Below are 24,170 nucleotides of genomic sequence, written 5' to 3'. Positions count from 1 at the left end.
AAATAACTGAGTTTTTTCCTTTTGCTCACTGCCTGAGGGGATCTTTCTTCAAATTCTATGTTGACTGGGGCACTACCAAGGGGAAGAAAAATATTACGATGGGCCTTTGACTGCTTGTACCAGCTGTTATTCTGTAAACTTTATCTTTCTCTGGAGAATGATCATGTTTTCACTACCAACAAGATTTCTCAAATTTCTCTTTAGTCCCCATAGAAATACTGGGAAAGCCCCAAAGCAAAGCAACAGAGGCAAAAAGTATTCTCCATATTAGTTTATATGATTCATCAAAACCAACTCCTTGAAATACATATAAACAGGAGATAGTGCTACCTCTATCATGTACATAAAATCTTCTTTCTTATCAATACAAAAGCTTTAGCATTTACCGTAATCTTAAGAATGAAAACTCTATGTTTTCTCAGGCCCTAGTCAAATAAATAATCTTAGGTGTCAGCATTACTGTCCCTAAAATAAATATTCTCAGAGCTTTGGGATACATCTGATACGTGAATCACAAATTTTTGTCCATCTTTCAGGGTTATGAGGGTTTCTCGTTCCAGAGGAAGGTTGAGTCTGATGGTGCTTTCAGTGGCCTTATCTTCCAATAATACCTGGATGAGCTGCAGGGGGAAAATGTTGAAAAGAAACGATGGGAAGAGGAAGTTACATTATTCCCTGTTTCAGAACCCACCATTTGAATTCTTCTACCCCACACTCGTCCCACCCTGGGACCTACTACAGGGGACCCTGATTTCTCTGGGGAGCGCTCAGGGGCTGTGAGGAATCTCAAACCCGGGATGGTGCACGAGACAGGGGTCGGGGGGAGTGGCAGCAAGTGGGCTCCCTTTAGGGACAGGAATGGGGGGTCTGTAGTTGTTTGTGAGGCCAGAGAGCAAAAGAACGCTGCCATTAAAGACACGGAGAGCCCAGGTCGGTTCCAAAAGTCAGGAGTAATGTGCATCACCTTGGCTGCCTTCCAGACAGACACAGATCCCTGCTTTCTTGGCAGTTCTGAGCCGACAGAGTTGGCTCAAGTTCCCACATAGACCCTCCCCGCAACACCCATCAAATAGACCAGTATATAAAGGGGGAAATCTGTGAAAACCGTCATTGGTTAAATTAACACTCTGCTGGGTAGTAACTGACATGAGAGATTCACAGAGTCTGATGTTGGCGCAGGTGCCAGCTCTCAGTCATCTAGTTGCCTGAGCCAGCCTTCCTGCAGGAGGAACAAGGGTAATATGCCACCCTCAGCTCCAAGGGTACTCGGAAGATGGGCAAATCCTCCGACATGATTACTTTCAAACCGGCGGAGATGTATTTTCTTGGTGTGACTTCTTCAATAGCCTCCCCCCTTCCCATAAGCTAACATATTGTGACAAGGATGCGCACGAGATAACTTTGAACGTGAGGTTAGTGACAGTACATTTCTCACCCATGCTCTCTAAACTCAACAATAACCATCACCAACCAATGAAAAGATATTTTTCTTCTCCCTCTCTCTCTCAAAAAAACTGTCTCCACCTTTACCCTATAACTGAAGTCACTTATTTTTAAATATTTTTGCCATGCTTTAATACTTGAGTACACGACCTAAACTGAAAACTGTGTAGTAGGTTTTTAAGAAGCATAGCCTTTATTTAGTATCAGTGTAATTTTTCCCTTTATTCTAAAACAAGTCTTGGCATCTTACTGTTTTGAGCATTGCTAGAATGGAGAAGAGTGACAGCTGGAGATGGCAATGGGGATTGCTCACTTGAATTGTTACCATTGGCACAGGGCAGCCCCAGATGTGCAGCTGAACGGGCGATAGCCCATGGCAGATGAATGCAGACGGGACACGGAGGGTGCGCTTTTTTGTTGACGATGAGTGCAAGTACTGACTAATGAATGCAATGAAAATTAGATGAGCGTAATTTTTTGGTGTTAGATTAAGTCCTTATAGCTAATTCAGCAGGCTCGCACGAGCAGAAACAGGTTTAATTAAACTCTAATGCCTATCACCTTGGATTATCTGACATTTATCTGTTTGTATTGCTTTATTATGTCATTCAATAAAATATTTAATGTCTCCTCTACTGTTTCCACCAATTAAATATAGATGGAACGAACCCCTTGCCATGAACTTCAGAGTGGCTAGGGCATTGGGTAGAGAGTGTTCTGGAAAGGTGTTCAGATTAGGAGGTTCTGGTGGAGAAATAATAATGATGACTGGAGTTATGGGTACTTACTATGCTCTAAGAATTTTACAATAATTAACTTATTTAAACCTCATTATAGCCCTGTGGAATTAGATATTTTGATCTCCATTTTGCAGATGAGGAAACCGAGGAGCAGATAAATTAAGCAACTTGCCCAAGGTTCTCAGTTAATGAGTGGATGATGGGGAACTTGAACCCAGGAAGTTATGTACCAGAACTGCCTGCTTATTTTCCCAAATCATCAGACTTGAAGAATTTTTAATCTACTCCCAACTCACTGCTTTTGGAATTAAAGCACATGGTAGGTAGTAGCCTCTGGGGAGAGAGGGTGCTAAGAAACGACAGCCTGGGAAGATCTACGGAGATTTGGAGTCCTGCTCTGACAATTATTAGCAACGTTACCTTGGGAACATGACTCAACCCCTCATGAGCCTCAGTTACACCATCTGTGAAATGGGGGCAATGATAACAGTGTCTCACTGCGTTGCTGAAATGGTGCCTTTAAATGCCCAGCACAGGGGGCTCAGCAGGGTCTGCTCTCCACCCGCTTCCAACTGTGGCCCAAGAGGTATAAGCTGACTCCCTGTTACCTTGGTGACCAAGGGGCATGTCAGCTGGTCCCTCGCCCCAGCCAGTGAGCAGGGATCTGCACACGTGGTGCTGATGTCCAGCACAGACGCGTGTCCTACTGGGGCTCCCAAGTGACTGGGGTGAGCCCCGCCATGGGGCCCTGTTGCCAGGACGGGGTGTGTTCTCCACAGGGTCAGGAGCCGGGAGAGGGCTCTCCAGGGCACAGCCTGGCCAACTGGTCCCTTCTCCAGACTTGGCTGGGCCTTCCGTCTGCCCACAGCCCTGAATCACCAGCTCGAGAGGGGGGCCTGAACCGCCCCCAGCTGGTCCTCTTCTCGGGCAGCCCAGCGCCCCTCCCCCGCCGTGGGTCCCTTATCGGGGGCCAGTATTTCCCTGTTTCCTGTCTCAGCCGTCTTGTGGGCTCCACATACACACTCCCGGAGGGGATGAGTTTCTTATTTACAGACACATGTCGGAACCTGCAGCACTGAGACCACGGAAGGCAGCTGGATATACGAATTTACTGTCGCAAGGTGAGCAAACGGAGACCAAACAGAGACAGAGGGCTGGTGACCACGAGAGAGGCAGCTCTTCTGCTCCTGATCCTATTATTTTTGTCTGACCATGTTCGGCTGTGCTCAGTAACAGTCTGTCCAGGTTCTGTGCACTTGGAATGAGGAAGGAAAGCCCAGGGAAGGTTCTGGTTATTCTGAGGACTGCAGGGCAAGGACAGTTCAGGCGTAAGTCAGCCACATGGCCGGGACCACGTTTCACTCAGGTCGAGGTCACGCCCCCGCCTTCAGTGGTCTCCTGCTAAGCAAACCCCTCATCTACTCAAAAGCGGAACTCGTGGGTGTGAAAACAATGCTATGTAAAGAGGCTAAACTTCCAAACATGCGTATAGGAGTTTTAGAAATTAGTACTGACGGTTGTCAAGATTTTTTTCCAACCAGCCCACTCCCCTGCCCTGCAGCAACAGAGGGGCATCAGCTGCTTCCTGATCAATCCGGCTCCTTTTCCCGGCATTCAAGGCCCCACCTCAGACCTCTGCAGCCTGTGTCCTACTCTCCTCGGGGCCTGGACCCGCCTCCTCCCATCTCGTGTTGTGGGAGAAGAATGGACTTGAGATCAGGTAGGCCTGGGCACCACTCTCTGTTCTGCTATCTACTTGCTGTGTGACTCTGGGCCGCTCGCTTAGCTTCTCTGAGCCTCCGTTTCCTCATCCATGGCATGAAAATGATAAGAACAGATACTGCGCCGGGTTGTATGGTTTTGAGAGAATGTATATCAAGGGTACGTAGCAGGTGTTCGATAAATAGCAATTCTTATTTTTGCTATTTTATTTTAATTTCTTTGGCCACGCTGCGTGGCTTGCATGATCCTAGTCCCCTGACCGGGGGTCGAACCCAGGCCCCGGCAGTGAAAGCGCCGAGTCCTACCTACTGGACCGCCAGGGAATTCCCGCAATTCTTATTTTTATATCTTTCAAGATGGACCCCAATTCCATCTTTTCAGTATCCTTTCTATTCAGACTATTCAACGTTTCCTTTCTTTAAACGCCGCCAGAGGCATTTTCAGGGCATGTCACTCTGTTGAGTGGCAGTGATCTCCTGCTCAGCGAGTCTAACCGTCCCAGGCAGGCTCTGGGAAGGCCAGGCTCGGGCCGTCCCCATACTCCACACCTCTCGTCAAGCCGGGCACGTCTCAGAGCTGACCACCGGTCAACGGACATGCCGTTATCAGCACCCCTGGCAAAATCAGCTAAAGCTGAGATGAAGCTAGAATCCCGTACCCTCGTTTGGACAACGTATACCCTCTGTGGGCTTCCTAACCACCTGGCAGTTCTCATCTCCCTGAAAACACGACGGAAGTTGGCGCTCCAGCATCTGTACCTTGTCGCCCGTGACGATGTCCACCAGGAAGCCCGGGACCCTGACGACCACGCTGCTCCCCTCCGTGGCACACTGGCTGTGGCTCTTGTGTCTCAGCGTCACCCGGGGGGGATCCGCACTCGGGCTTCTACGCTCCTGAGCTGGGGACGGGTCTGGAGGGCGGGAGAGTTCCTGGTCTGGCGGGACAAGAGGCTGGTCGTCTGGTAGCATCTCCTTGAGATTTCCCACGTCATCGCCCTCCTCGTCCTCCTCGATGCACGACTGAAGTATGTGAATCACATATTCCAAAAGCAGCAAATGAAACAGATGCCAGGAGCCTACATTGAAATAACAACCCCAAATGAGTAAGTAGATAGACAGATGGACAAGTAAACAGATCCCCGTGAAACTAACAGCTTTTCTGGGGCCTTGAACTCCTGGGCACTAAAGCCTCACTCCTACTGGCTGATCCTGAGGGCCCCGGGCAGCGTCCGTCACCTGCGCGGCGTCCCGTACCCAGAGGACCCCAGCAAGGCGGCTTTTGGACGGAAAGCACAGGGAGCTTAATGGCCTGAGCCACGGAAGGGAACGTAAACCCAGCTAGTGTGAGATGGGAGGAAAGCAACCCTACAGAGAAATGGGCGCCGCTCCCGGAGCTGGAGGACGTGCCCCTCGGCCGCCTGTGGTTGGCACGTGTAGCACGGCGGCATCTCCTGGAGGGAGGCGGGCAAGGGGCGCATTCTCTCACGCGGGCCCGCAAGGGTTGTCCTTAGGGAGCCTGGGGTGGGGGACAGTAGGGCGTGTGGCTCTGCTGAGTGCTCTGAATCCTAGGGCCTTTGGTTCCAGAAAAGAAAAGGATAATTAATGTTCATCTGAGCAAGGGGGGTGGGGGGAGATCTGGCCTATTATAATCGTTAAAAGATGATTACTTAATGAAGGTAAAACCACGACTCTTATACAGATATAAAATGAATGTGTGTCAAAGATTTTATGGGACTCAATTAATGAGGGAACTAGTAAGATGTTGCAACTGATTCAAAAGCGAATTCAGGACTTCCCTGGTGGCGCAGTGGTTGAGAATCTGCCTGCCAATGCAGGGGACACGGGTTCGAGCCCTGGTCCGGGAAGATCCCACATGCCGCGGAGCAACTAAGCCCGTGCGCCACAACTACTGAGCCTGCGCTCTAGAGCCCATAAGCCACAACTACTGAGCCCGTGTGCCACAACTACTGAAGCCCGCTCTCCTAGAGCCCGTGCTCCACAACAGGAGAAGCCACCGCAATGAGAAGTCCGCGCACCGCAACTAGAGAAAGCCTGGGTGCAGCAATGAAGACCCAACGCAGCCAAAAATAAATAAATAAATTTATAAAAAAAAAGAGAGAGAGAGAATTCAAGACACGAAACATACACAGACAACAAAGAATGCCACGGACAGTAATCTGCAAACAGACGCCGCACAGCTCTGTGCTCAGGGCAGTTACCAGCTGCATCCTGCTGACACACTAGTTTGCATTTGTGTGGAGGAGAATCATCTGCATTATTATCTGTTTGATACAATTTACAAGATTTGTAAAATAACTCAGAGACCATGGAAGCCCAGAAGGGTGTGTTGACCCTTCCTGTCCATTTCAAAGCTTTATACAATATTCACTATTCTCTGCTAGATCTCAGGTGAGAGAACCTGGCCCCATGAGAGGCAATGGCCTGGTCTGGAATAAGCCGGACCCACAAACAACTCCTGGCTTGTTTAACTTCGTGAAACCACGGTCCACGTGAAGGGGAAAAACTAGTGGTGTGAATACTCTGACTTCATACGAAGGTCCAAGAAGGCAGAGGGGAAACGCACTGTGAGGTGAGAAGGCCACCTGCCTTATCAGTAAACAAAGGATTTTGCAGCCATCAAGCCATCACATGACAGCCGCCCCAGACCGTGAGCCCTGAGGGAACTCAGGGTAGAGGCAGGATGCCCCCCATCTAGCAATTAGCTGCTGCGGCCGCCCGCAGCCGTGCACCCTGAGGAGACCCAGGAAGAGAAAACGCAGGGTACTGGCCCCAGATAGCCGAGGAGCACATCAAAGGGATGACAGCAAGGAGCCCAGACTCTTGCATCTTCCCGAACGCAGGAAAGTGCTGAACTCCTTACCTTGAGATGTCTGGTTTTCTTTAATTAACAGTCGTCTTTTGATGTTCCAACGACCTGGTCTTTGTTGCAAAAACTGCTCCTATCTACCCTGGCCCCCGCCTTGCCTCTCTGGAGCTGTCCCTCGGAGTGATCTGAGATGCTGTGTCCCAGACCTTAGTCCTCAGTTTTGTCCACCGAATAAAACACAACTCTCCACTTTCAGGCTGTGCATTTTTTTCAGTCGACAGCACTAACTACAGAGCTGGCTTTCCTTCTGTGGTTGCACCTGAACTCTGCCCTCATCTTCATCTGTGGGGTGAGCCTCGTGACGAATGGGGGTCACATATATGGCTGTGTACAGCCACAACCCTCCCAAGAGCCCCAGTGTTTGCAGAATGGTCTAGAACAGGGCTTGTCTGCTCTTCCTGTTCTGTGTACCCGCCGCAAGGGCGTTTGGCAGCCCTGGGGCAGGGATTCCTTGCCCTGATAGGTGTGTGAGTTTGTGGGCTGGAGGCTCTGTCTGTCTGTCTGTCCACGGCCGTGTGTGCAGTGCCCAGGAAGGTGCCTGGGACTTTGCAGGGACGCACGACATCTGCTGAAACGAGTGATCCCCTCCGCGGGGCTGGGGGGCTCAGTGGTGACTGTCCCTCCCCGCGACTCTCCTGTGCTGTGTCTGTACCACAGCTGTGACAGATGGGACCCCCCGGGCCCAGAAAGACCCTCTACTGGACCAGAAAGTTGGCAAAACAGACACTGCTTTACTCTTTCCACCATCTGCACGCAGTGGGGACTTGATCAACTCTTATTCCTGAAGGTTAAATCCGGGTGCCCCCAAAGAACCCATTTTTTGGTCCATCTCAGTTGGGAGATGAAGAAAAAGAGGACGCTTGCTGCTTTTCTCACAATGTCTGAAAGCGCACAATTCAAATGCCAGGGGAGGTTTCCCGCGCGTCCGACAATGATGGCAGGGGAGTGACAAAAGACATGTCCACATATTGAGATACAGGGAAGTCATTCTGGCTTATACATGAGTGAACTTGGATTTGATGTTAACTAAAATAGCCTGTGTGTGGCCTATCAAACCTACACTGTACCTCTGCTTTAATTATTAGAGAAGAGGACACACTGACCAGAAGTAAAGAATGTCCATGTTAAAAATAAAGATTAAATGCCTCCCTTCCTGGGACACCGATACTGGTTACTCCTTTGATGGTAAGTCCCCCTTCCCAGGTGACAAGGCCATACTGACTCGCTGGGTACTTGCTGGTTTTTTGTTTTTTGTTTTTTTTTTTAAATAACCTTGAAGAAATGAAACCCTGACTTGTTTAATGTTCTTTGTTCTGACAAGATATAAAACTGTGCTGCTCTCTGGAGCAGTTTCTCAGAGTCATCTGGGAAGCTGGTTTCCAGGCTAGTCCTCAGTTTGGCTCAAATAAAACCCTTTTCTATTCTTATTTTAGATTGTTGATTGATTATTTTCACTGACAGGAGAGTGAGGCGTGGTCCAGCTGTTTGATGAACTATCATATTGCCATAATGAAAAGATTAATATGCTTTTTTGTGTGTGTGGTTCTCTGTGTGTTGTATTTTACATGAAAAGGTGAGAAAAAGACGAGTGGGTTCCAGGTAGCAATGTGGAAAACGCTTAGGCTGTCATAACATCTGTAAAAGGTAGAATACAAAATGCTGTGTGTTCTCGGACTTACCGAAGCTGTCTCTGTGCCAGAGGGTCATAGCTTTGCTCACGGCCGTGAGGAGGAAATTCCATCTCAGCTGGAAGCTGGCGGCCAATCTGATCAACTCCTCTTTGCTTCTGCTCGGCTGTGACATTTTAGAGAGAAAAAAATGCTGGGGTTTATGATAAAAATCAAGGCGAGCCTGTTGTCAAATGCACCCACGGGTGGTGCACAGACAGTCTCACGAGGCCAAAGCGGGGCAGGAAGAAGGAAAGACGAGGTGCGAGGAGGCCCAGGCCTGGGCCCGGTCTTGCACCGTCTCCTGTGGGGATGGTTCCAGGCAGAACCCTTTGAAGTGGGTGGGGAGAAGGCAGGAGGTGGGAGAGCGGCTTACTTCCTTTTTTTAATCCCACACAATTTTTTTAGAAAAAGGTCACTTGTGGGGAGCAACAGAGGAGGGAGGCCTGCAGGACGGCCTTGCTGCAGCCCCCTTGGCAGTTGCCTCCGAGAGGGTCGGGGGCTAATTTACACTTGGCAAGTCTGATACTGTGAAGAAGGGGCCCAGAGTCCCACAGCGATGGAAGGAAGGGTGCCGACTTTGCAAAGCACAAAGCTGGCCGCTGTGCCGGGTGAATTATCTGAGGCCCGGAAGGCCCACCTGTGTGTCCAGCGGAGCCAAGGTCATCGGATGGCCTGAGTGGCACTAAACTGGGTACCGGGGAGATGCCTCCACGTGCAGACTAAGGAACTCCCCACTAGATTGACAGCAGCCTCGGGCCACACTTCAGGCGAGTTACAAACCAACAGAGTCGTATGTAATTTCCAGCACAGGTTGGAGTGAACCCCCTGAGCCTCTCTGAGTCTCCCGTGTGAGGACCACTCAGGGACTCAACCGCAAGTCTCCGAGGAAGAACGGCAGGGACTGGCCGGGAATAAGGAGATGCCCTTCCCTCTCGGTTTCTGTTCAGCCCCCACTGAGAGCCCCCAAAGGCCCGCCCTGGGCTCTGGGTGGGTGTGGACCTGTAACCAAGCGGGACCCTATGGGGCCCTCCCAGGACAGAACCCCCCCTCCCCCAATATCCTCTGCTGTAGCTCCTCTCTGAAGTACCTAGATAATAGTATCTCATGCATATTTCCTGAGTTTCAGATGCTAAACCCCCCCCCAGCAAATGGAAGAAATTAACTACTTGATGATCATGAGACCTGCTGGGGCCTAAGGACTGATCACCATCAACCAATCAGAGAACTGTGCACGAGCTGACCACACACCCTGAGACCCGGCCCCTCCCCTCACCTGGCCTTTCAAATTGCTTTGTTGAAACCCTGCCGGGCGTTCCAGGGTATTCTGAGCACGAGCCACCCATCTCCTTCCTCGTCTCCTTGCTCGGCCCTGCAGTAAACCTTTCTCTGCTCCAAACTCTAGCCTTTCAGTTTGTGTGGCCTCACTGTGCGTCGGGCATGTGAACTGGGGTTTGGGAACAGACCTCCCTCGGCAGCGGCACCCTCCCCCCACGACTTGGGACCACCTGGAACGGGGCTCTTGGGGGGGAGCCCTGCTGGTGTTCAACACACACAGGGATGCTTCCTAAAACCATCCAGAGAAGGCGCTGTGGGCGATCTCCGTACAAACGTTCACACGTGAACACAGACATTTACCCAGCTTTCCTCCTCTCGCCGGCAGCGTGATACCTCAGGTTCCTACATTTAGAAATGACTCCTGGGCCCAAACTGCACGAGAAGCAGGGGAACGAAATGAAGCACGACAGAGCTGAGCGTTTCTCTCCTCTGGCTCTGCCAGGTGCTAACAACTTGAGGCCATTAGTCATCTTGGACAAGCCCGAGGGTTCACATTTTAACAGTCTGAGTATCTCATTGACAATAGTTTGTGGTTTTTTTTATCAGCCAGGTTGTTTTACAAAAACAAGCCCTTCAAAGGCAGGCAGTTACAAAACCACCATTTTTCGAAGACGCCTCATGCGTGATGCTGCAGGGGTGAGGACGGAAACACCGCGTTACACGGTCTTGCACGCAGGACCGGTACCAACGGTCTCAGTGGCTCAGCGGGGGTGAAGTGGAGGCTGTGTGAGTGTCTGAAACAAGGACCAGAGGATGGAGAGCTTCATCCTGTCGAATGAATCGCTGTCTCTGCAGCTACGCACCCGCGCACGTTACCACTGGTGCAAGTGAGCTTTGCCGAGGACCAAGGAGGGGGAATCAAAACCACACGGAATCTGGAAAGACTATATCCAAGGAGCAAAGAATGGAAACAGACACCTGCCAAGGCTTAGGACCAGCTTTCAAGCTCCTTCCTGGGTTTTCTGGGGGAGATGGAGGGGGCAGGAAGACATGTGGCTGGAGGCTTAAGGAGAAAACCCGAGTCACGTTCTGGTCCCAGGCCCTCCAGGTCCTTGCTCTCTGCTGCAGAGATGTCCCCCTCTTCCCTAGACCGGTCCCCCACTTTCCCTACGCCCACTCCGCTCCTGCCGTCCTGTCTCGGGAACGGTGTCTCCCTTTCTCAGCTTCTTTTAATCCTATCTGCCCTTCACCTCCCAGTGGAACCCAACTCCCTCGTCAAGGTCTTCTCCTGCTGCCTTGGCCTTCAGAGTACGATGCCTTGAGGGGTGGGAGGCCCCGTGTTTCGGGCCCACTGGGGCCAGGGTGCTGGGGCGTCCCCTGACGGCATCCTCCGCTCTCACAGGGTGACTGTGGGCAGCTTTGGGCAGAAAAGAGCTCTCTGCAGGAGGTCCCTTCGTCTCGTCACTAACCTTAAACCAGGCGCCCCCATGCTCTACTCATCTCCGGCCCTAGCACACCTTTCAAACCTTTTGATCACACGATACTTTGCCTAACTTGTTGGTTCTTTCCATAGATCAAAGAAACAGAAATGAAGAAGTAATTAACAGATGACCGATCTCTTCCTCAGCTTCCCCCTTAGTAATCTCAAGAACAAACTGTGTGAACAGGAGAGCATCTAAAGAGCGAGCACAGGAAGTCGACAAGCCTGCACACCGTGGGGCATGGCACCACTCTGACCCCCTATCTCAGTGATTAACTGAGAGGACTTCCCTTTTCCGCTTTAAACACTTTCTTGGCCGAGCAGAATCTTCGGAGGTGGTTTTGGGGGACACTGAGTCTACCGTCTCCCCGGACTGCCGGTATTCTGCTCAAAGGCAATTTCCCTTTCTGCCAACATCTGCCTCTCTTGAGTACTGATTTTTGAGCTGCAAGCAGCTGGACCTGATTTGGTACTGTGACTGCTGATGAGGGTGATGATGACAGTCAAGCCAACGGGCCTACTGAGAAGTCAGTCCAAGTGACATGTCCAGCAGAAGGACCAAATCCGCCCGCGTCCAAAGCCAATTCATCTTGGCTTCTGTGAACCCAAGCCTGACATCTTACTGGGACTGTCTGCAAAATCCCCAGATGAGTACCATTCTCCCCAAACAGACAAACCCATCTCCCTCCTAAACACTCCTGCTTGGGGCACACATACTCCACTGCACACCAACACTTACCTGCCCACACCCACTCACATGCGCTCCCACGCACAGACATGCTCACATATGCACACATGTGCTCACTTGCAAGCAAACACACACACACACAGAGCTGCATGATGTGCCAGCCTCTGAGACACCACTTCTCCATCCTGAACCCCCGTCCCGGCCTTGACACATTTCTGTCCAGAGTGCCAGAGAAAACCTTTTCCTTTGCACCAGGTCCTGGGCACTCAGTGCTATAATGTAGCTAGAATGACCCACACCCACTTCTTCTCTTAAAAAAAAAATCATGGTTTTGTACCTGGAAGACAGATGTTTGGAGATTTGAACACAGACAATTCAGGAATACGCTGAGGTCTGCTGACGTCCCCAGCAAAGAAATTAAACTGCTCAAACCTATCAACAGACAAAACAAACCCAATGATTGTGAGCAGTAGAGCAGAATTCCCCAGTAGGTATTTGTATCCCAGGTGACCTAGGGGATAACATCCGCGCTGCAGTTCAAAGGAATCCCCTGGGGCCTCGCCCTCATTTTGAACACAAAGGTTGCCTTGGGCTGGATCTGTCACCCCAGGTTGTCTGGTTCAGAGCTCTGTGGTCTTGCCTTCTAGCAATCCCCTGGGCTACTTGTTGAAATGGGAAGAAATAGTTTGAAATCATAACTACACCTTGTAATTACACAGAACCCGGCTCCAAGTGAGCTCATTGCAGGATACAGACGCGACCTCACCCATCCCTGCCATTTTTATAAAGGGGGCGGTTTGTTCAAGTCCTTTAACTGACGGTGGACATCAAAGCCGCCGAGGGATGTTAGGTGAGTTGCCCAGGGCTACAGACCCTGTCAGGACAGGCCCAAGGGCTGCAGCCCAAGTGTGCGACGTTGGGACTTGGGTCCCACACCCATGCAGGCAGCGCTGAGAGTGGAAGTTCAGCCTTTGGCCCCTCCTCCACCTGTCTGAGTGCCCCTGTGTGCCAAGGAGATTTAGAAAACCCAGTGGGCTGCCATACCCCTGGTGCAGGTTTGGTCAGGCTCCGTCTGGAAGATCTTCCAGGCACATCTCAGGCATTCGTCTGCCAGGGGTCATGCTGTCTCCCTGCCAGCAACGTGTCCTCTGGAAAGGACACGCAAGGATGCCAACAGGAGCCCAGGAGCCCCTAGCAGGCTGACGGGCAGCTGGGGGAGAGGCCTCATGCCTCCTGGGTCTCCCTGGGCTTGGGCTGGGGTTGAGAGCAAGGTTTGGGTGGCCAGCTGGGATTGCTGGGGAAGCCAGTGGCCTGGGAGGGGGTGCTTCCACTGCCCTGAAGCCTGCTGGGTTAGGTGTTCACCTTTCAGCTGCTGGTCTGGTTGGAGGGGAGGATCTGGGATTTGGGACAGGCAAGCGGTGGGGGGAGGGAGCTACTCTGCAACAAGTAAGGACCCATTTCGTTATTTTAATAGCTGGTACAATCCTACCAAGTCAGCCCCACCTCAAGGTCAAAGGAAGAGGGCAGGATACTTTGCGGTGCTTTTATGCATCGCTGAACCCACGTAGCCATCTGGTCGTGAAATGCTGAGGTGCCCCCGTGTGCCAGCCCCGTGTTGGGTGGGCCGTGATGAAGCCCACAGCCCACGCCTTGAGGGGCTTCAGGCACTGGGGGGCAGCTTTATGCATGGCTGACCCCTCCCGGCAGCCCTCACACCAAAGCCTAGAGACTGGGGGAGGAGGTGGTAACTGGTCTGCAGCCCCTCCTGAAGCAGCTCCCGGCCCCCCCGAGTGGGGAGCCTCCTGCTGTGGCGACTGTCCCCTCCCAGTGATGCCACCACGCGTGGAACTGTAACTGAGGCAGCACCCTCCGGGGCCTTCCCAGAATACACCTCCACCCGTGTCCTCCGCCTGCCTGTTGTCTGTAGAAAAACTTCAGCCGAAGAAGAAATTTAATCAGAGAAGTGAGAAAATGCAGAAAGAAAGGAAAACAGGCAAGCAAGACAAAATAATAATACTTCAGCCATTAAACACAGTCAAGGACCTTTAGTTCCTCCTCAAGGACTCTAGAGAATATTCTGAGCCATGTCCCTTGAGCTGTTTTGCAGATACTGAAACCTCCTCCAGGTGGGAGAAGTTAACTGTCTGCTGCCCACGAGCAGAGAGACCCCAGACCGCTTGGAACCAGAAGGTTGATGATGCCGACGCCCGATGACCTCACCACCAGCCAATCAGAAGAGTGTCCACGAGCTGACCACGCCCTGCTCCTAAAACACTATAAGACGCCTCACGACCCGCTCCAAGTTGGGAGACACAGTCTTGAGGGCATGAGCCCGCTGTGGCCCGCTTACCTGGCAAAGCAATAAAGCTATTTCTTTCTACTTCACCCACAGCTCTGAGATTTAATCTCGCACCAGTGTACAGAGGCCGGATTTTGGCATCAGAATGGAGATTTTCTTCCTTAAGATTAACTACAATTGTCAGATAGTGTCGGGGCCCAGAGTAGGCGGCTCCAATATGTGCCTCAGTGGCATATTGGTTAATTTGATTGAAAAGTTACTTAAGAAACGGCCAACACAGGAGGACACTGACTCTCCCCCTCGGTCTCCCTGAAAACAGGAAATAAATCTCTGGTGTGAGAGGTGCCCTTCCGGCACCAGGATGTGAAGAGACACCCTTATCCCCAGAGACAGGGAATTCAGGCTGAGAACAAACCATGTGTAAACAAACCATGTTACTTTTTTTTTTTTTTGGCTGCGCCACCAAACTTGTGGGATCTTAGTTCCCCGAGCAGGGATTGAACCCAGGCCCTCGGCCATGAAAGCACGGACTCCTAACCACTGGACAGCCAGGGAAGTCCCAAACCATGTTAGTTCTTTAATTTACTACCCAAGCCCCAATTCTGTTTAGCTTCTTCACTAATTGGGCACCCCAAAACCTAAGTTTCTTTGTCTACTTCTTAGGTCCTATTTCTATAAGACCTCTGTGCACACGAATTAAAATTTGTGTCTTTTTCTCCTGTGAACCTGTCTTGCGTCAGGTTGATTATTAGTCCAGCCAGGAGGACTCAAGACGGGTAGAGGGGGAAATTCCCCCTTCCCCGGACAATAAATAGCAAAGGGCAAGAATATTCATGGGCTTATATAGCACTTGTTTGTAAAGTAGTGAAATAAGGTCAAAGCACCACCGTTAAACTTCACATTGTTAAAAATAACACTTGGTGCAGGAATTCCCTGGCGGTCCAGTGGTTAGGGCTCTGCGCTCTCACTGCCGTGGGCCTGGGTTCAATCCCTGGTCGGGGAACTAAAAATCCCACAAGCTGCGAGGGTGTGGAAACAAACAAACAAACAAACGAAACTACAGTTAGAGCAGAAACTGGCAAGGTAGAGAGCTAAGTCAATCCCACTCAGGCCCGAAGAGGCGATCTGTGCATCTACAAGAGGGATGCAGGAGGGTTTTCCAAAGGAGACAAGAAATACTGTCAATCAGCAACCACACTCACTCGGCAAATATGTCCTGGCACTACGGACCCCAGGGCAGGCCCTGGAAGAGGGTTCTCGGGGCACTCCTCACCTTCTGCAGGAAGAGGTGTGCAAGCAGATAAATTATAACGTCTAAGAGGAACGTTCTAACTCTACTAGGAAATCTATAAATCAGTGATGGCCATATCAGCCCTGACTATATACCAAACACTGCAACCAAGCAGCCGAGGAAAGAGGATTACATTTCATCTCTGTGTTCTCCTCCAGGTCGCCAGTGCCGCTCGGGTTACTCCTCAGGGCTTTCTCGGAAATATCCAAAGCGCCCTGACGGATGATGGCGTGCAGATCCGACTTCAGGAGGCTGGCTCTCCTGCTGTTTTCCAGCACCGTTCTCATGGTCTAAAGACAAACGGCAAACGCTACACTTAATGAAATCTTGTCATCTTACTTGGGCCTAATGCCCCCTCTCCAAATTACCAAAATTTTCTTGCTGTCGAAGAGAAAGAAAAGTGGATTTGGGTATTTTTGCCCGTTACAACTGAATCCTAAATGACAATCAAAATGTTCAAATTGCACACATTCTAGAACTGCCTTTCTGAAACTCAGCATTTAGAACACTTCTGCTCCCGGGCAGATGTCTCAGGGCCCTGCAGCTCCTCCTCCCGGTTCCTTGTCCTCTGCACCCCGAGCAGGGAGCCTGAATTCTCTCGAGACGGAAACAGTGGTGACTGGGCTCTGCCAGGCAAATGCGGTTCTGGAGAAGCAACAGGGCGGCCGGACTCTGCAGGACGGCTGTGGGGACCCAGAAGCTCTCCTGTCCTTCCTCTGGGGAGCCTTGGGCAGCGAATTGGGTCTCCGCCGTCCAATGGGACAAACCTATCCCTTACGTGTTCGGGGTCTGCAGGACGAGCGGTGAGTCATCCTCACACCAGCCCCAAGGGCAGGCACTACAGCCGTGTCTGTTTTACGGAGAGGAAAGGGGCCCTTGGGTATTAAGTGAACTCTCCTGGAACAGTGAGTGTAAAGGTGCAGCTCCCAGCAGGGCAGGCTCTCGACCCTGAGCTGGCCGCCCCAGTGGGTAGGGATGGAGGTCGGGTTGCAAGGTCGTTGCCATCGCCCCCAGTCGGGAAGGTGAAAGTGCCAAGAACCTGATGGGCCTCTAGCTCAGAAGGAGAAACAACCCTTCTGGTGGAGGAAGGAGATGGTCAAAGGGCGGGCCTGGCTGGGCGACCCCCTGGCCGGGGCTGATTTGGGGCAGAGGGCCGGTCCCAGGCTCCGTCCCCATCTGCCGCCGTGGGATTTCAGAACAGATCCTAGAACCTCTCCTTCAGCCCCCCTCTCCCCTCCCCTAACACCCAGGAGTGAGAAGGTCGAAGCCGAGGACCTGGTGGCCCCGACACACAGAGTCCACAGGGCCATATGCACAGGGTGCAGGGTCTGTCTGCCCGTCCGTCTGTCCTAGGCTCTGCTACGATGCCCTTCCACCTCTGATGTTGGCTTGCCCGGGACGCCACCCCTGGGGGGCCTCCCTCTGGAACTTTAGAACCTTGACCTGCTGGCCCTGCGTCCTCTCCTCCACGGGCAGAGCCTGGAGGCCGGAGGGGAGGAGGGGGTGGCTTCCAGCTGAGCACCTGGGGCCCAGCAAGCTGTCCTCTGCCCTCCAGGTGGGTGGGCCGGCCTCCCTGCACAGGGCCTGCTGCCCGCTCTGAGGGACACTGGCAGCCTTCACTTTTCGCTTTGGGAAAGCTGCTTTGTCCCCTCCTGTCTGGTTGCCTGAAACCTACCTTTGCCATGTTGGAAAGGTATGTCTTTCTTCTTAGTCTTTTGACAAACACAGTAACTTCTGTGAAGAAGAATACACACGGCCATTATTGATACTGTAACTTCAAGTTTGCACGCAGGAAGGCAGGGACGAGGAGGCGCCTGCAGGCAGCGCATACAGGTGGCACGCCCATCTGCCCAGGAGGGCGGAGCCGTCCACCTGCCCCACCCAGCCAGGCCCCCAGCACCCTCACCCCCACCCCCGCCCGCTCACCCCTTCCCAAGTGGCTCTGAGATCCCGGCAGGGGCGCATTGCCTAAACCGCACCCCCAGCTCGCGCAACGCCAGGAAAATTATGTCCTCCAGCGTCTGCCGTGTGCTCCATGAAGTTGAGGATTTTTCCCAGGAACCCTGACTTCCCCCAACTTCTCATCTCTACGTGCTCTCCTCGGGAAACGATCAGAAATGAGAAAACATGAGAGAGGAGGCGCTCTCCTGGATGTACTCATTTATTCATTTATTCACATATTCACTTCCCGGGGACATTCGTGCAGCGTCTGCTGGGTGCTGGCTGCACGGCTGGATGAAGGGGAATGACCTCCACCCCCAGGGGCTCCCCACGAAGGGTAGGTTACCGGGGGCACAAACAGCGTCCCAACGGCAGAGTAAGTGCTCCCGGCAACGTGAGACACAGGGAGAAGGAAGTGAGCGGTCCTAGCGGAAGAAGGTATCAGGGACGGCTTCATCTGGAAGGGGACATTCTGCCTGGGCCTCAACGCGTAGGTAGGAGCTGGCGGGGAGCAATGGCGGGGGGCGGGGGCGACTAGGCACAGACAGCAGTAGGAATAAGGGCCCCTTGGGGACGACCAGTCTGCGGTGCTGGGGAACGCCAGTGGGTCAGGGGGCAGGGGGACAGGGTCGGGCCAGAGGCCAAGCAGGGAAGGAGAGAGGACCATCCGGGCAATGGGGGCCGTGGACAGTTGTGAATTGATCGAACCGCTGTTATAGAGCACCTGCTGGGAGGGGAAGGGCGCGTGACCGAGGCGGGGCAAGGCTGCAGGCAGGCCCATCAACCAGGAAGCTACTGAAGATCCTAGAGGGGGTTTGGAGAGCCAAAGGGCTGGGATTAGCGCAGGTGGTGAAGGGGCCACGGGAAAACTGGACCCCTTTCATGCGCCCCCTTTCCCAGCAAGTTCCAGACCTCACTTTCTCCCTGCAGGACCCTTCCTGCTGCCTTCTCGGCTGGCAATCACACGGGCCCGAGGGCCCAGCCTGGGCATGTGAACTTTTCCAAGTGGGTCAGACAGGGATCAACACAGCCCGGGGTGCTGGGGATGCCAGGGGTGGGTGAAGGTTAGACGTGGCCTGTTCTGCGGGCCCTCGGGGGAGAGAGCACACAGGGCGCAAGGGTGGCAGACCTGCAGAGGGGAAGGGAAGGAAGTGGTGAGGGCTTGGCGGGCGGGGAGAGCTAGAGGCAGTGATGGAGAACCTCACAAAGGCAGGAGGGAGAAAACCGGGAATTTCCAGGACCGTAAAACACGCGACCCACACAGTGGGTGTGTGCTGGCGTTCACAAGGGCCACGGAGCTGGAGGGATACCAAGGGGTCAGATGCAGGGAGGCCGGGGACAGCCAGCGGAACAGCTCGGGCTCCCAAGAGGAAGCCGTCTCAGGCTCGAGCGGACGAACAGCCTTCTGCGACAGCGGGTAGTGTTGAGACACTGCGCCCTGGCAGCCGGATGGAGGGGAAAGTCACCAGGGTGACTGGAGCCACATGGGTGTGAATGCCTGGCGGCCTGGAGTTGAGCAAGTCAGGCTACGGGTGGGAATTTCTAAGGAGGGCGAGATAATCTCTGAGCCTCGCGGGGGCCCACCCAGAGCACAGAGAGGCGGGAGGATGCTGGGGTCGGAACCCTCGCCGGCGCCGCTTGGGTGGGCAGTGAGCTGAGCGCTGCTGGCTCAAGAGAGCGGAGGCACGGCCCGCCTCCCCCTTGCCCTTTCCTACCTCCCCGTTCCCTTGGCCCTGCCGCGATTCACGAGGCGGAAACGGTAAGAGGGTGTGGGTGTATCTGCACAGGCATCCCCTGTGGGCACTACAGGAAAAGCCGGGAGAGCCGAAGCGGCCAGGCCTTGTGGACTGCAGTTTAGTGCCTGAGGACAGAGTTAACACAAGAGGGGAGGAGGCCTGCCCCACGTGGAAAGTTCATCTACTCTCACAGCATTTATGTTGTCCGTCGAAACTTACCTCTGCGCTTGGAGAGCTGTAAGAGGGCCGGAAAACCTTCCAAAGCAGTGAGGAGCCACAGCTTAAACTTCTTACTAAACGACTGGACAGATTCCAGATGCTGAATAGAAACATCTTCCAAAAAGTCATGAAGGAGAACGTCCTCAATTCCCTACAACGGAAGTGTCAAGACATGTGCCTGCCGGCCGGTGTGGACAGCCTCTGGTTACGAGTGGCCGCAGGTCACGTGAGCCACAGACAGAGAGAGAGGCCGGGTCTCTACCTGCTGAGGGCTCGGCCACCTCGCAGCCCTGGCCACTGCCCACTGGGCAGGACATCAGGCTGGAGAAGCCGGAATCGGAATTCTTTCCAAGATTTCCAAGTATTGATAACTGATTCAAAAATTTAAACAACACAAATGCTGGCCAGTACGGGGTGGGGGGCGAGGAGGGGAGGTCAGCCCAAAATATGTAAGGGCTGGACCCAGCCTCCAGTTTTCAACCTTTGTGGTAAAAATTTAGAAGCCCTGGATTTTTTTTTTTCCTAAGAAAATAATAAAAGGTAGAAGTTCATGACTAGCTCAAGGGGAACACATTTTCACTGTAGAAATTATATATAATTGACCCCCAAACTATAATAATCACTCCAGAGCTTAAAAAAACAAACCCACAAGCCCTGGCAGTTATATATAATGCAAAGCAACTACTCCAATTACTCCTTTTAAAAAGCTCTCTTTTGCTGAAATATCAGAGGAAGAACCCTGACTCAGTTCAGGGTTCACGGGTCACCAGAGCCACAGGTCACCATGTGTACTGGCTTTTTCTCTACATGAGGTAACTCAGGTTCTCAGTGAATTCAGAAAGAAAAGCTGAGTCTTAGGGAAAGATCCAAGGCTCAGGGTCCAGGGGCCCCACGACTGACTCCTCAGAAGGTCTTAGGAGGAGACCTTCTCCATTTTCTCCAACCCCACGGACACCGCCGAGAGTGAGGGCTGCGGGTCTAACCCCAGCATCTGGTACCAATTTCTGGGAAGGATACAAACCAGCACCTCGAAGGAACTTCCTCCTACCTTGTACAGCTGTCTGTCGTAGCATTTAAGGAGCTGGCACACGTCAGGCAACGACATGAGCATGACTGTGTCCTGCTGCAGAGATTTCCAGAAGGACGTGAGTGAGTCCTCCACCTGATGTAAAGAACGGCACGTATCTCTGAACGCTCGTTTTGTGCCTGGTGAGGCCACTCCAGCCCACCCGCCCCCGCTCTTCATCAGCCCCAAATGGTAACAGAATGAATTTCATCCCAACCCACATAAAGCTCTGCCTATTGGCTTTTCCAAGCTGTATCTCAGAAGCGATTTTACACCCATCAGAGACCACCTGTCAGTTGGGTGGGAGAACGTGGACCACCTTTTTCCTGAGGCAGTTTTCTGGAAGGAAGGCTGTTTCTGACCACAAGGGGGCTCCTACTGATTACAATAGGATGAGGATCAGGCCCCAGGGGTACAAACCAGAGTTTAGAATAAACTTTCATTGACTGATTGACCCCCTCAATTATTTTTCGGCTCAGGAAGAGGTGTAACAGTATGGAATCAAAGACACCTCGGGACTTCCCTGGTGGTCCAGTGGGTAAGACTCCACCCTCCCAACGCACGGGGCCCGGGTTTGATCCCTGGTCGGGGAGCTAGATCCTGCATGCGTGCCGCAACTAACAGCTCGCATGCCACAACTAAGACGCAGTGCAGCCAAAATAAATAAATAAATAAATAAATATTAAAAAAAAAAAAAAAGACACTTCCTCCTTGACATCATGTCAGAATTCACCTAAGGACGGTGTAGACTAAAGGGAACTGGTGCGATTCTATTGCACAAAGGAGCCTTCTTTAAAGACTCCTGTGGACAACTTCTGTTTTGTTTTCCCCCATGTTGACTTTTCAGATCCCATCTTTGGACCAGGTGGCCAACCTGAGTTGTCAGCTCATGAGGACTCTTGCCTTTGGGGATTCCTGCAGCTCAGATATTCTGAGACATCACAATACTGACCCCAGGGCCCTCCAGTGACCCCAGGCAAGAAACTGTTCCCTCTGTGCAGGCTGTCAAGGGAGTGAGGCCTGACCCTGGAGTTACCTGATTTTAAACTCTCTTCTAGAGAAGACGTCTCCCAAGAGACTCGTAGATATTTAACGAAAAAGACAAGTGTGGGATGAGCAGGACATATTAATCCTTCGACTCCCAGGCTGGAGGCTTTTGGGGCCCGCGGGTCTGGATGAGACAGCACCACCTCAGCCCACCCCCCCAGCACCCAGGTCCCAAATCATCTAATCCCGATGCGCCTGCTTCAGAAGTATTTCTGATTTGTCCCTCTTTCTCTCTGATGTCACTGCCACTGGATCTCCCGATCCAACCCTCCTTCCTTCTCACCTTGACTGCGACAAAACCTCCTTCGCACCCTCTGCTCCAATATGGCCCTTGGATGTCACTGCCAACCCGTCTCCTCAGTGAGTCAGGGTCTTCCAGAGGTCCTTCCTAGCAGCGGCCGATTCCCACCTCCCCTCTGGCTTCTCTCCTTTAGAGATAAATCCGGCCACAGCGACCTTCTTGTCCTGTGATGCCGGTGACCATCCTGCTGCCTTTGCCTGGCACCACTGATTCCGCCTGGAATCCCTTTTCTACCCCGTTTCGAGTCTGTTGAACTTCTGCTTTTCTAAGAGAGTTGCCGGCAACGTGGCCTCCCCCGGGGGAGCCCGCTCCAGCTGTCTCTGTTCCTCTTCCCTTGGGCACCCAGAACCGTCCATCACACTGTGTTCTAGAACTTTCCATACGGTATCATGTTCATTGGCTTACATCGTTCCTTTCAGTACCAGACTATACGCTTCTCCAGCCTCCTGGGGAATACCTTCCTAGTTCCAGAAACGGTGCTGGTCACAGGGTAAGAATTCAGTTAGTACTTGATGAAGCACTGAAGGCAAGAAGGAATGGATTTTTTTTTTTTTAATTTTTTTGGCCATGCCACACAGCATGTGGGATCTTAGTTCCCTGACCAGGGATCAAACCCACGTCCCTTGCATTGGAAGGGTGGAGTCTTAACCACTGGACCACCAGGGAAGTTCCAAGAAGGAATGGATTAGCTATCCGACACGCATGGATGTTTACAACACGGCATTAATAGGCCAGGGGCCACTCTGAAGACCGCGTGGTCCCTCCCTCACGCCAGTGCTTTACACAAAGTACAAAATGCGTTCATGCTGAGTGAATATTATCTCCCAGCAAGAGGGAAGAGATATGGGAACATATTGTATGTGTATAACTGATTCACTTTGTTATAAAGCAGAAGCTAACACACCATTGTAAGGCAATTATACTTCAATAAAGATGTTTAAAAAAAAAAAAAATTATCTCCCAAAGGTGAAGTGCTTAGAACACGGAGGCCTCAGAAAACTTTTCATTTAAATGTGCACCTGCTTCCCTGGATTTTCATTTTATACAGCAAAAGGCAGAATTCAGAATGGTTAAGAGATTTACTCGTGTCTTCCACGGTCAATTCTAGAATAAAATACAATCATCATGATACCCACGTCAGAGCACCCTGCTTCGAACTGCTTCTTGTTCAGTTAGCCGTGTATCAATAACGGCTCTGAAGCATCACGGAGAATTCCAGGGTAAATAACATTACCAATACTGGATTCCAAATCAGCTGGAATTAGGATCTAAAAATAGCTGAATTTTTATTTAAAGCGTAAAGTGGTCCATATGAGCACCTTGGAACACTTCCAGATGATTAAACTGAATAAAAATAGCACCTTCAAGAGCTCACTGACTATAAAATAGCTTCATTCTAAGCACTTCAGCCAATGAATTCCCACTAGACATCCCTCGAGGGGTCTTTTCAAGTAGAAAGGTTAAGAACAAGTCATTAATGCTGGTATTTTGCAGATAAAACCTACTCTCTTGAGTTCTTGGTTCCTCACGTTCTGTAAAATGTCTTGACAATAGTTGCAGTATTCATCAGCAAGAAAGGCCATCTAGGAAGGATACGGAGAATCATTTCAGTTTGCAGCCCACTTCCAGAATGAACTGCTCCTCAAAGACCTTTCTGAGCCCCTAAGATGCTGCTTGTGTTGCCATTTGGCTATGACAGCAGCTGGGCTCTTTCCTGGGGCCGCGTGTTTTTTAGCTACGTGGAGTAATGCATAACTTATTGGCCTGAAATTGATGTAGCTCCATTTCTGATGCCATAACTCATACATTTCCAGGATCTGCACCACCCGCTCTAAAGGCCACCGATCTTTGACAACTTTCTTTCCTAACCCCAATTTCTCCCTCCACACCCCCCAGCCCAGGTTCTAGGAAATGCACATATGTGTTCCCTGCTCTGTCATGGGGAGGCCCTCATTCTAAAAGATGACAACGTGGTCCCACGTGGAGCCTTTCTATAGGACACGAAGAGAAGCCCTGAATTTCCTGACCACCATCAAGCCCAGGAGGGAATGCTGGTTCTCCCTGGTCTGGGAGAAGGCAAGCATTACTCCAACTGGTACGATTATGATCACAGGCAAACTAAGAAGCCATTTACTGCCCCCAGGCAGCCAAGGCGTGAACGTTAATCTCCCCGATGCATGCAGGCTTACTGTTTTGTAGGAGTACTTCTTTGCCAGTTCCTGCTCCCAGAATGGACATCTCCTGAATTCAGACAAAGGCGATCCAACTGGGTCTGTCTTATTCGGCGAACGACTGGCACCCTAAAAACCATTGACACATGGATTATTTCTTTAAGCCAGGCGATAATTACACTGCTGCTGTGGAGT

General features: G+C 51.8%; 1 protein-coding gene across 2 annotated transcripts in view; it reads right to left on the bottom strand.

The window, feature by feature from the left end:
• Positions 1–430: 430 nt before the first annotated feature.
• The window catches only part of RFX8 (regulatory factor X8), a 66,922-nt gene continuing 43,182 nt past the window's right edge, over positions 431–24,170 (bottom strand). For both annotated transcript variants that reach the window (XM_036873403.1, XM_036873404.1), the window contains 10 exons: positions 23,994–24,104; positions 23,310–23,387; positions 20,439–20,552; positions 19,391–19,541; positions 17,170–17,228; positions 15,628–15,784; positions 12,242–12,336; positions 8,471–8,585; positions 4,664–4,980; positions 431–620 (listed from right to left, as the gene is read on the bottom strand). In XM_036873403.1, the coding sequence (XP_036729298.1) occupies positions 444–620; positions 4,664–4,980; positions 8,471–8,585; positions 12,242–12,336; positions 15,628–15,784; positions 17,170–17,228; positions 19,391–19,541; positions 20,439–20,552; positions 23,310–23,387; positions 23,994–24,104 (1,374 nt within the window). In that variant the 3' untranslated portion in view covers positions 431–443. The remainder of the gene's footprint in view (positions 621–4,663; positions 4,981–8,470; positions 8,586–12,241; positions 12,337–15,627; positions 15,785–17,169; positions 17,229–19,390; positions 19,542–20,438; positions 20,553–23,309; positions 23,388–23,993; positions 24,105–24,170) is intronic.

This window comes from Balaenoptera musculus, chromosome 13, assembly GCF_009873245.2.
Source record: "Balaenoptera musculus isolate JJ_BM4_2016_0621 chromosome 13, mBalMus1.pri.v3, whole genome shotgun sequence".
In the NCBI taxonomy this organism is placed as follows: domain Eukaryota; kingdom Metazoa; phylum Chordata; class Mammalia; order Artiodactyla; family Balaenopteridae; genus Balaenoptera; species Balaenoptera musculus.
The sequence above is the reverse complement of the archived record's forward strand: the minus strand, read 5'-3'. Positions and strand labels throughout refer to the sequence as shown.